The following is a 12,793-nucleotide window of genomic DNA, read 5'->3' as shown; positions in this document are numbered from 1 at the left end:
TCAATCTGCCACACCATGCGCCGCCTTATCCTGCATAATGGGCAGGCCGGCCCTGACTAGGCCTACTGTAATGAACACGAGGGGAGACAGAGAGCTGGTTTCAAGCGCAGGGCGCAGCAGGTGTGTATTGCAAAGGAGGAGGAAGGGAGCTGGGTCCAGGGGCAGGAAGAAGGTCATACACAGGGGGTCCAAAGGGCAACAGTACAGGCAGGGAAAAGGCTAGTAACGTAGTCCGGGAGATCAGGAAATAGGTAGATAACAGGAAATCCGATAGGAAATCCGATACAGGCAGGGAATTGGCAAAAGTCGTCATTAGTGAGGCAGGCAAAAACTATCATACATGGGAGGAGTGAATCACAGGGAAAACCAGCGCTCCGAAAGCCATGTGTCACAAAACAAACAATACCTCACAGAACTAAATAGTGTGTGATAATGACATCCAGGTGTGTGAACAGGTGATTAGAATTCAGGCGATAGGGTGTTTGAGAGTGTGGGCTGGAAAGTGGGCTGGAAAGTGAGCTGCGTTCAGAGGATCTACGTGTTTGAGGGTGTGAGTTGGAAGCAGACATGTTAGCAATAGCATTCCCTGTATCTACTTTAATTGGGAGAGTTCGGCAAAACAGCGAGTGGTTGCAGAGGCTAAATGAGAGGGTTGCGTTTGACACTGCCTCTCGATGAGGGGGAACATTCTAACCCCTGAAACTTAGAGCCTCCTTTGTTTGGGAGCCGGCTATGCCACTTTTAAGATAGCGGGGCCTGGTTAGAGCGTTGGGCCAGTAACCGAAAGGTTGCTGGATCAAATCCCCAAGCTGACAAAGTAAAAATCTGTCGTTCTGCCCCTGAACAAGGTAGTTAACACACTGTTCCCCGGTAGGCCGTCATTATAAACAAGAATTTGTTCTTAACTGACTTGCCTAGTTAAATAAATGTTACATTTTAAAAAGTTAAAAATATCTGTGTCAAATAAATGAATTCCTCTTGCCTCAGAGCGATCATTACTGTCTCTTTCAAACAAAGGCAGGGAGCATTCTTCTGGCTGCGAGGGCCCGCGGTGAGCAGTCTTCGACACCGACAGCACATTGAAAGATAACGAAGGGAAAAAAGGGAAAAAAGGGAAAAAAGTCATAATGAATACCTCAGCAGTGCTAGCAGCTGTAGCTGTTCGTCTCACAATTAGTATTCAGTCTCACTCCAGGCGATTGATTAATGTATTCATCTCCGAGGGAACGAGAGAAGAAGAGGGGAGGGGTGAACAACTAATCTGAGTTATGCCTCGGTAGGTAAGCTCCTGGACTTTATCAGCCCGGGCCAGTAACGACAACCAAGAATGGATGTTATTTCCCTACTTTTCTCGAAAACACGATATAGTGTAGTGTCAGTAGCTTCCCACCGACAGCCATCAGAGAAGTCTGAAGACTACTAGTGTATCAGTGGTAAGCCCTATAGTGAATACTACGGGGTATCAGGACTGGGGGGGGGATAACCGGCTTAGGGGGAGAAGCGATGAGCTAGCAACCTATGGACAAAGCTGGATGTGCGTTGTGCAGTTGACAAGGTAATTGAGGTCACCTTGCTAGTACGGAACGAATATGAGATAAGGTTTTGCATGGAAATTCCTCATTAAGAGCGAGAGGGGAATGGTGCTTATGCCACAGGAGTATAGGCCTGTTGAGAGAGGATATATTTTCCCCCTTAGCATGCACCTTCTGGCACTGTGGATGGGCTGCGGTTTCAGGGAAACAGATTGGAGGCAAATGTTGGCAAGCTGGTGATTGTAAAGAGAGGCAATAGGTTTACCGTAGTTATACAGCGAGGGATTGGTGTACATGTCGAGGCAGAAGTGCTCAAGTGAAGTGCAGAACATTTTGCTCTTGGCAGAACGCAATGACTTTCCTGGGGCTACATCCCAATTGTCCACCGAACCGGTTAGTAACAGCTCACAGGATGCAGACATCTGCAGAATATGGAAGAACTCGAGGCTATCTTCATGATCTATATTACATGGTGCAATCAGACGCATACTATGTAGCCTGTGGATCTGCACATTACAAATATAATTAGTATTCAACCAAATGCCTCCAGAGTCTCTATCCAATCTACTTTATTACAATTCACCTCCAAATATATACAGTCATGTACCGTACACTCCATGCCAGCTAAACTGACCTGAAGCGAAGCAGGATGTGCTGCTGATGCTGCTGCTCTCCCCATGTGATTGTACTTCCTGTGGAGGCTATAGCACGATATTGTCATGCGAGATTTGCTCGACACACGCCGATGAGGAAAGGCGCTAAGGGGGGGGGGGGGGGGGGGGGATAGGCGATCGCACTGATAAACAACATGTATGAAACATGTCGAGAGCACGGAGGGCGAGGGGAATCGGGGGCAAACGGTGCGTGCCAATCACCACCTCGCCAAGAGAAGAGGATGGCTTTCAAATGGCCTCACGTTTCTAGTGTACGAACGATGACTATCGTTCCTGATAAAAAGCTTGAGCTTCTATACATGTCTTTATCACAACTGTATTCTCAAATGGTAGAGCACCACTTTCTCGGCCTTCAACTCTCTCTCTGTGCAATGTGGATAACCAATGATAATGGTTACTGATAATGGACTACAGTGTCCTTCCTCACAGTCTTCACATGTTAAAGCAGCACCTTTTCACTTCTCCATTGACAGTGATCTCCCCATCTATTGGTCAGGTACACAATGTGTCTCATCCCCTTGTCCCACATGACAAGTCAATTGCTGTAAGCCCTATCATAACAACGATACTGTGTGCTATCATTACAATGACTCTTTAGTTATTGATATGATAGCACACAGTAGACTCTTTAGTTAAACAGCTCTGGTTCTGGCTGGTACTGGGACCCGCTCCATCTCCTTAGCCACATAGGGAGCTATTACATTAATCTGTCGAGACAGAGTCTGCCTCCCAGACGGCACCCTATTCCCTTATATAGCCCACTACTTTTGACCAGGGCCGCATATGCCCTGGACAAAAGTAGTGCACTAAATAGGGGATAGGGTGCAATTTGGGATGCAAGCATGAACTCAGGGAGGAGGGCTGTAGCTCTTTGTCCCACCAGGGAGATAATATACACGGAGTGAGCTAGCTCTTAGACAAATATAGCACTGAAAGTGAAACATGGCGGTTTGGGGCATAAGAGACTGTTGCCTTGTTATCACTGTAAACTGCAGGGCAGAAATGGGTTCTATAGGGAACTGCCTTTGATCCAGTCTTTTCCAAACAGGTTCTTACTTATATTCATTAAATATTCCTCTTTCTTCTTCTTCCTCTTCTCTCTCTGTCATTTGCGTCTAATTACTCCCTTTTCTTTATGCAGTCTCCATCCTCTCTTTTCTGGTTTTTGTAGAAAATCATTTTCAATGCAAATCTCTCAATTATACCTTTCACTTCCTCTCAATTCATCCCTCTAACAGTCTACAGTAATTCCTCCATTCTCTATCCCTCCTCCATTCTCTATCCCTCATCCATTCTCTATCCCTCCTCCATTCTCTATCCCTCCTCCATTCTCTATCCCTCCTCCATTCTCTATCCCTCATCCATTCTCTATCCCTCATCCATTCTCTATCCCTCATCCATTCTCTATCCCTCATCCATTCTCTATCCCTCCTCCATTCTCTATCCCTCCTCCATTCTCTATCCCTCCTCCATTCTCTATCCCTCATCCATTCTCTATCCCTCCTCCATTCTCTATCCCTCCTCCATTCTCTATCCCTCATCCATTCTCTATCCCTCATCCATTCTCTATCCCTCATCCATTCTCTATCCCTCCTCCATTCTCTATCCCTCATCCATTCTCTATCCCTCCTCCATTCTCTATCCCTCCTCCATTCTCTATCCCTCCTCCATTCTCTATCCCTCCTCCATTCTCTCGTTTCCTCATTCACTTGATTATTTCCTCTGTCTGTAACACGCAGGGATGTTGACTCAGTGCATCTAACACGCAGGGCGGGTTGACTCAGTGCGTCTGTAACACGCAGGGCAGGGTTGACTCAGTGCGTCTGTAACACGCAGGGCAAGGTTGACTCAGGGCGGGTTGACTCAGTGCGTCTGTAACACGCAGGGCAGGGTTGACTCAGTGCGTCTGTAACACGCAGGGCAAGGTTGACTCAGTGCGTCTAACACGCGGGGCTGGAGAGAGAGCGGAGAGAGCGGATTTCAGCAGAGCCCAGTGAGGCAAGGCAAGTGAAAGCTGATAATCCATGGAAGCGAGAGGAGAAGAGGAGACTGTCGCTGTAACAAGGGAATAGGGATTCTACTTATACCCCCACATTGAGAACATCAGACATCAGCGCTGCTCTGGTAACAAAGCTCTCCTGTCGTTTGAGTGGGTAAGTATCTGTGTACAACAATGGACTATCAGCATATATGAGGATATACTCGAGGTTTCACAAGGTTTCTCTATGTACGATGTGAAAAAAAAAGCTTATTTTGGACTGAGTACACTTCCACCCTCACCTCTGGTGTTCTAGAGAATAGCCCCTTGTTACCGCTCTTCCTGAGGCGATTCAAGGTGACAGACTAATGCTAGTCACACTCTGTAATAGTATTTTTGTGGAAAGATTTGGAAGCTCCGATGTTTTGGACTAGCACTTTTCTTTCACCTTGAATCGCCTCAGGAAGAGCAGTAACAAGGCGCTATTCTCTCGACACCAGAGCTGAGGGTGGACGTGTACTCAGTCAAAATAAGCTTTGAGGTCTTTGAACAAAAATAACATTACAGAGACCACTGACACAAAGTGTGTGAGTGCATTTGCGTGTGTGTGTGTGTCCGCGTGCTTGTGTGTCTTAGCTAGACCAGTGGTTCTGCAGGTGGTTCTCGCCGGCAGAATTAAAGGGCCACTTGTTTCCAGGGCTGACTTAGAGAGAGCAGATGGAACCAGCTCTCCATCTCTCTCTTCTCCATCTTGTCCCACATTGCTGCTGTCACCCCATTCATTTTCTGCCAATTCATCTGACACACACAAACACACACACACACACACACACACTCAAACTCCAGTGGTAAACTTATAGGTTGGACACTCGGCAGCGCTTAATGAGCTCAATCCAGATGTCTCCCCAGGCAACAGCGCATGAGTGGTTAATTAATCATGTGTGCTCACACACACACACACACACACACACACACACACACACACACACACACACACACACACACACACACAGACACAGACACAGACACAGACACAGACACAGACACCTCAACACTACAACATCCTCTCAGAGTTAGAAGGGCTTTACATCAGATTATCCTCCCTTGAGTTTTTCATCCTCGGCTAAAGGACCTAAATCGCCTCTTGTTTTTTACTCAGGCAGTGGCGGGACAGCTGCTCGCCAGAGAGGACCTATCCCTGACTTCACAGTTCACACCTCGTAGAGTAGGAGACGGTGGGATTCGACACAGCTCTTTCCCGTCCCGTCATTGGCCTGCAGGCCTCAGTCGAGGTCATGTGACGTCTGCAGTCGGTCAATGTGATAATGAGATTTCTGTGGTGAGATATTAAGCGGCAGTATGCAGCCTTCAGAGCCTCAGCCCCTCACAACAGCCTTCAGTAGACACTTACCAGACCCCTGATGATTCGCCAGGGTTACTGTACATACGATAAGTGCTGATGTGAGTGAGTCTGCCTTCGATCTTGCTGCAGTGTGTATGCAGACCAATGCTCCCTTAGAAGCGATGCAGTACACCACACTGCACTCATACAGGGATATGTCTCTTTTGTGTGCAGTGCCACAGGGTAGGAGTAATGGTGTTTCTGTGTGACCTACAGTAACACCACACCCACAGCTCCCTCTGACTAGACAACCCCAAATAGACAAACCCCACAGCTCCCACTGACTAGACAACCCCTAATAGACAAACCCCACAGCTCCCTCTGACTAGACAACCCCTAATAGACAAACCCCACAGCTCCCTCTGACTAGACAACCCCAAATAGACAAACCCCACAGCTCCCTCTGACTAGACAACCCCTAATAGACAAACCCCACAGCTCCCACTGACTAGACAACCCCAAATAGACAAACCCCACAGCTCCCACTGACTAGACAACCCCAAATAGACAAACCCCACAGCTCCCTCTGACTAGACAACCCCAAATAGACAAACCCCACAGCTCCCACTGACTAGACAACCCCAAATAGACAAACCCCACAGCTCCACTTAGATAGGGCCAGCGACACACACACACTCACACAAATAGTGTTTTCTCTACCTTCTGTCCGGATGGTGAAGGGGGAGTCCCCAAGCCTCTTGGCTGAGAACTGGCCCCCCAGGGAGGTCATTAGAAAACACAGGCTGAAGAAGCCGATCCCCACCACAAATATCCTGGATGGAGGGATGGGAGGGAAGACAAGAGAGAGGGAGTGGGAGAGGAGAGAGAACGCATGGACGAAAAGAGGGAGGAGAAGGAGAGAGAGTGGGAGAGAAGTGATGAAAGAGTGCGGGAGGGAGGAGAGTGAAAGATTGTTGACGAGAAGAGAGAAGTATGAAGAGATAGGACGGAGGGAGGAAGAGAAGAAAGGAACAGTCAGAAAACAGATGACGGACAGCAGCACAGTAAAGAACATACATTAGGAAACACAGGCAATTAGACCGACCCAGCTGAGGAAATTAAAGTCAAAACGTCAGGGGCCATTTTAGTTCCCGTCTCCATCCCCCTGCTAACTGGCACCCCATCCAGGCATCCTCAGGTTCCCCAATTAGGGAAAAGCAGCTCCTTCCAAAATACCTATAATTGATGTATTGTGTCACGCACACCAGAGATAAAGAGGAGGCTTCCTCCTTCATTCCCCACGGGGCTAAACGAACGCTGCTGGCTGGCTGGCACATTCTGTAACGGAGTATGACAGTAAGTAGGGGAGGAGAGGAGTATACTTTACCCACGCTTCAATCTACCTCGACATCCCTGTATGTAGGGTACACTACAGTAGATAAACAACAGCCTCTACCCACCACTACTTTAAAATGTGCATGTTTACACAGCCAGATACAGTATGCCTCTATATTTATGTATTCTCAGAGCAAATGCATTGGACCGTTATAGTACGTACAGTAGCAATTTATGCAGTGCTAGCCACATACTGTATGCCTTTGTTACTGTGCCAGCAGTGGAAAGCTAGGACTCACAATAGCGAGACAAATGATTGAATAATTCATACTGTAGCTTGACTCTGAAGCCGAGCGAGTGGAGTTTGCTGGAATGCTGGATTCTGTGTAAGTTTTGACACACTCCATGAACAGTAAACAACATTGTCATGTGAGTTCAGATTTAACATACTAGGATAATTGCAAGATATTGAATGTAGAACAATGCTGTCAAGAGTGATAAAGGGGGGGGGCTCAATCTGGCTTTCGAGTTACTCTTGTGATTGTGGAACGCGAAAGGTACAATTTTGAAATTGAGTATTGCATCATCAGTTTTCCTCTTGTCATATCGGTCATTGCATACCCTAGAGAGCTATGTATAACTTGTCAGAATTGTCCAGATCAACCAGCCCATATCAACTAATGTTTTTTAGCCCATAGATTTTTTTGTAATGTTCGAGTCACTCAAATATCACATGAACACACATTAGACATGGCAAGATTTATAGAAAGTGAGCTTTAGAAATTCCATATTTTGTCTTCGCCCCATGAAACAAATGTGTAGAATTGCAGGAAATAAACTTTAAAATCTGCAAAATGTTCTCTCCGCCAACAAGAGGGGTATGAACAGTTTGTGTCATGAACAGTGCTTGTGCATATACAAATAGGAGTGTGCACCCAAAGGGGGGGCTCAGGATGTTCCCCAATGCTGGAAAGTGGGGGCCTGAGCGAAAAAGGTTTAGGAACCCCTGATTTAGACAGAGAGCATAATGACAGGATAAGAACCTGAGGTAGGGAAACCACAAAAATATCAGCCTATCTAGATGGAACAGCATGGAGACATTCATTACTGACGTAGATATCTTTTTTCCCCCAGGAAACTGGAACATTGTGAAATATTGAAATATTACATCCATCTGCTCCAGCATACTGTGCAGCACGTCTGGATGATTCAATCGCTGTCTGGGGGAGCGGAGAGCCGAATCCTGGAACAGATTTGAATCCTATAACATATTTTTTTTATCTGGCGAGGGGGGATGGAGGAAGGTTTGATTACAGCAGGGTGTATCTTGGATTATCGTCCAGAAATCCTAACTGGGATTGGGATTATTTACCTGGCTATGACCATCTGGTCACAAAGCTATTTGAGAAAGTCATAGCATTGTGGGGTGCGTCCTAGTACTGTTGAATGACTTCATTTTCTTTTCCCTTTCCTTTGGGCCACTGACCATAGATAGGTACAGTCGTTAACAGTGGAGGCTGCTGGGAGAACGGCTCATTATAATGGTAGGAGCGGAGCAAATGGAACGGCATCAAACAGCTGGAAACCATGCGTTTGATGTATCTGATACCAAATCATTCCGACCATGCTGCTTCTACCAATCCATTTCGTTCCGTTCAGTGAGTAAACTAAGGGAAATAAGGGGATAAGGACAGCAACGTAATACTATGTGGACGCAGTCAAACTCAGAGGGAACAGGAGCTGATTAAATGGAAAAAGCAAAGGGCTAAAGTCAACTTCTCTTTCTAATCCCTCATTTCCCAAACTTCTCCCTGTGACCTTTGGGCTTCTTCGGGCTCTATAATCCTGAACAGGGCCATATGGAGTGTGTGTGTGTGTGTGTAATGTGTGTGCGTGTGTATGCATAAGTATGCTTTGCCATGGGCGCGCGTACGTGTCCCTAATGCTTCTGCATGGAGATGCAGTGTTCTTTTCAATTATGTGTGCTTCGGAGTGCATGTCTGTCAAAGCACTGCGCCCCAGTCCCGTCTCAGCCCGATCGATTCCATCTTTCCTCCCTTATTGTTTATCCCTATTTCAAAGCCCCTCCGTGAGGGTGATAGAGGACCTGAGGGTGATAGAGGAGTGATAATAAAGGAGGATTAGACACAGGGCCTGCCGGACTCCTCTCTAATTAAAATGCTTAAAGTAAATGCTTGGGTCGGGTAATTGGATCAGACGCACAGATCCGCTATCTCCTAATTGGCTTGCCACACGTACCTGCGCTTATCAGATCTCGCCCCCAGGTTGATTGAAGTGGACCGGCGGTTGGGTTGTTTGGTGCTCAGCAGACTGTTTTCGAATAATTTGGTAGGCTATTTTTCCTGCAGTCTTCCGCTTACGCTCATTGTTACTGATGTTAATGGGACAATTAGGATTGCCCTCTGTATAATGATTTTTTAATGATTTGTTTTGAATGTAGGCTAGTTCACAGAGGCAGACCAATTCTGATATTTTTACCACTAATTGGTCTTTTGAGGGTAGTTTATTTTTTCCCTGGTTTACATTCACTCTTCTGCTCGTATATTCCCTATAAGCAATGGCTTTACATACTTTTGTTATTACCCTAATAAAGTTTAGAAACCAAACCTTGTGAAGGTATGGTGTGGCTATTATTAAGCTTAGCTACTGCAGGCCTATGATATGAAGGCAGTGCGTCACGGCGCTCCAACTGACTCCGACAGTTGAACTTGAGGTGAGGAAGACTGTTTCAGGCCTACCAGAGTTACTCCTATAATCTAACAATATAATGCTTATCTTTATACAAAAAAGTTTATTTTTTATTTTTTTTTATCTTTGTGTATATATGTATTTTTTAAATGACAAATAAAAATAATATATATTAATCCAAACTGTGCAGTGGCCAATTGATGAATGGAAAGAGACATCCGTTACAAAACACCAAAAAGTTGAACGCCATTCGGAGATTATCAAGCCAAGCCTTCGATACTGAGTAAGGAGGGATGTATTTTCTGTTTGTCTAGATTGACAGTCTATTTAGTGTGGTGTTGAAGTGATATTGAAGTGCCCGAAGTCGATATACTTTGTTTCATTGGTTGTGTGTTGCATTGACACAAAAACCTGTTGGTGGAAAATTTGTTGCATATATTTTATAGAATTAGAAATATAGCATCAAAATGTTGATAATCTGATTGCCTGCAGTCGGCTCTGATCGTAGTGTAATCTAAATGCAGCCTGATTGAACGTCAAATCTGCACACTAGGAGTTGAGGTCAAAGCCTTTGAACCAGAGAAAATTATAGGGGTTTATAAAAACCATCATTTTTTTTACAGAATGGAGAATTTATATCAATGTTAAAACCCCTTAACAGGCCGAGACAACGGAGAAAATCCGGGTGCACTACAGAAGGATGACAGACCGTGACAGACTGACTTGTTATTCCAATGGTTAACGTGTATAAAATACCCCCATCATATCTACAGTACAGTGCCTTCAGAAAGTATTCACACCCCTTGACTTATTCCACATTTTGTTGTGTTGCAGATTGAATTCAAAATGTATTAAATACAATTTGTTCGCCCATCTACACACAATACTTCATAATGACAAAGTGCAAAACATATTTTTTGACATTTTTGCTAACTTGTGCAAATTAAATACAGAAATGGCTCATTTACATAAGTATTCACATCCCTCAGTCAATACTTTGTAGAAGCAACGTTGGCAGTGATTACAGCTGTGAGTCTTTACGGGTAAGTCTCTAAGAGCTTTCCACACCTGGATTGTGCAACATTAGCCCATTATTATTATTTTTTATTCTTCAAGCTCTGACAAATTGGTTGTTGATCATTTCTAAACAACCATTTTCAGGTTTTTGCCATAGATTTGAAGTAGATTTAAATCTAAACTGTAACTCGGTCACTCAGGAACATGTACTGTCTTCTTTTTAAGCATTTCAGTATAGATTTGGCCTTGTGTTTTAGGTTATTGTCCTGTTGAAAAATGTATTAATCTCCCAGTGCCTGGTGGAAAGCAGACTGAAGCAGGTTTTCCTCTAGGATTTGACCTGTGCTTAACTCCATTCCGCTTATTTTTTATTCTGAGAAACGCCCCAGTCCTTAACCACTACAAGCATGCCCATAATATTCGCAGCCATCACTATGCTTGAAAATATGGAGAGTGGTACTCAGTAAAGTCAATTGCTTTGTCAAATGGTTTGCTGTATTACTTCAGTGCCTTGTTGTAAACAGGATGCGTTATTTTCACTGAGTTAACGTTAGTATTGTGGAGTAACTACAGTGTTGTTGATCTATCCCCAGTTTTCTCCTATCACAGCCATAAACTCTAACAGTTTTAAAGTCACCATTGGCCTCATGGTGAAATCCCTGAACGGTGTATTTCCTCTCTCCGGCAAGAGAGTTAGGAAAGACGCTTGTATCTGTGTAGTGACTAGATGTATCGAAAAACATGACTTAATTTTGACATTATGGGGTATTGTGTGTAGGCCCTGGTCAAAAGTAGTCCACTATATAGGGAATATGGTGCCATTTGGGAATATGGTGCCATGCTAATGAAGCAAACCAAGCGATGAGCATCTTATTACCGCTCGTTAGCTCGCTAGGTTGATAATGCGCTTTACGCGCTTACTGTTGACATACGGATACAGCTGTGAACACGGGAACGTAATCTCTCATTTAATCTCGTTTCTCTGTTAGAGGAGGAGAAAAACAGCTGGTGTTGTCGGGAGACTCCGTCAACAGATCACCAAACACACTCACGCGCATGCAGGATGGTTGATGAAAACTCCCATGCAGGCACACGTACTGCTGCCAATTTATCCGTTTATTGCAATATAATTATGGTCAGGGATTAGGTGTAGCCTATAGACATGCTGGTCATTCAATACATTAATTCTCGTCATTGATTAGGTTAAATGACAAATAACCTTTAAGTTGAATAACAATTATAGGTTGGGCTTTTAAAAAGAAATGTGCTATTCCATGACAATATATTCATTTGTAACACATATGCCGGGTGTTATAAATGAATACCAAAGCCGAGAGTGGAAATATTAGGCTACACATTCTTTGTCTCTTACCTGAAAGGTTTGAACGTCACAAGCCATCTTCTAACCATTATTTTACCGTCGATGTTGCCAGTAATCATTTCCCAAAACACGCAACCAAACAAGCGACCCCCGACATCGTTAACCTCGCAACCTGGGCCTCGACTAGGTGCTGAAACTGCTGCTCGTTTTAGGGATTCAACGTTTTAGGGGTTCAACTCCGAGAAAATAGTCAGATGTAAGATTTTATCCTTAAGTTTTCGTTTAATTGAATCCGCGAACAGTATCTTAAACCAGAGTTCTGACTTCTTGAAATCTGAGCGAAGTCTGTGTTTTTAATCCTACGATTTAGATTGCTTTATGTCACTTTGCAAATAAAAAAAAATGCTCGATTTTAGTCGCTGCAGATTGTCCGGGTAACTGGAACGATATGGTCTGGTTTGTCGCGTATTAGAGCAGCATTCCTCAAAGCAGATGTGGAAGAAAATTTAGACCGAATCAGTTGATTTCTCTGCAACTTGGTCTCCAAAATCCCTGTCCCCAATATGTACTGCTGGACACTCAGAGAACGAAGTCTATTGGGTGCCTTTCCTCTCTGAAGAAAGCAACGAACTAATGCGCGTTAGAGCGTTTGTCCCCCGTATCCTTTGGGGGCTTTACTCAACCTCCTTTCCACGCGAGTGCTTTTGGGTGTCTGGTTCGGGAGGGTTGAGAAATTGAGGTGCGTTTGATAGTTAGGCTGCTACCTTAAGCATACGTTTCGTTATAGCGCCATCTACGGTTTTTGTTTAAGACACATTGTGCCACCAGTGACATTTAATATCAATTCAAGTTTTGTTGACTTAGATAATTATTGTGCAAAAATAG

The 12,793-nt window shown here is 44.6% G+C and overlaps 1 protein-coding gene across 1 annotated transcript in view; it reads right to left on the bottom strand.

Moving 5' to 3' along the window:
- The window catches only part of LOC120027396 (alpha-1,6-mannosylglycoprotein 6-beta-N-acetylglucosaminyltransferase B-like), a 144,680-nt gene extending 132,653 nt beyond the window's left edge, over positions 1–12,027 (bottom strand). Inside the window, 2 exon segments of the mRNA XM_038972317.1 lie at positions 6,247–6,359; positions 11,960–12,027. Of these exon segments, the coding sequence (XP_038828245.1) occupies positions 6,247–6,359; positions 11,960–12,027 (181 nt within the window).
- Between the last annotated feature and the right edge of the window lie 766 nt (positions 12,028–12,793).

Source organism: Salvelinus namaycush, chromosome 2 (assembly GCF_016432855.1).
Source record: "Salvelinus namaycush isolate Seneca chromosome 2, SaNama_1.0, whole genome shotgun sequence".
NCBI lineage: Eukaryota > Metazoa > Chordata > Actinopteri > Salmoniformes > Salmonidae > Salvelinus > Salvelinus namaycush.
This window is presented reverse-complemented; position numbering and strand designations above follow the sequence as displayed.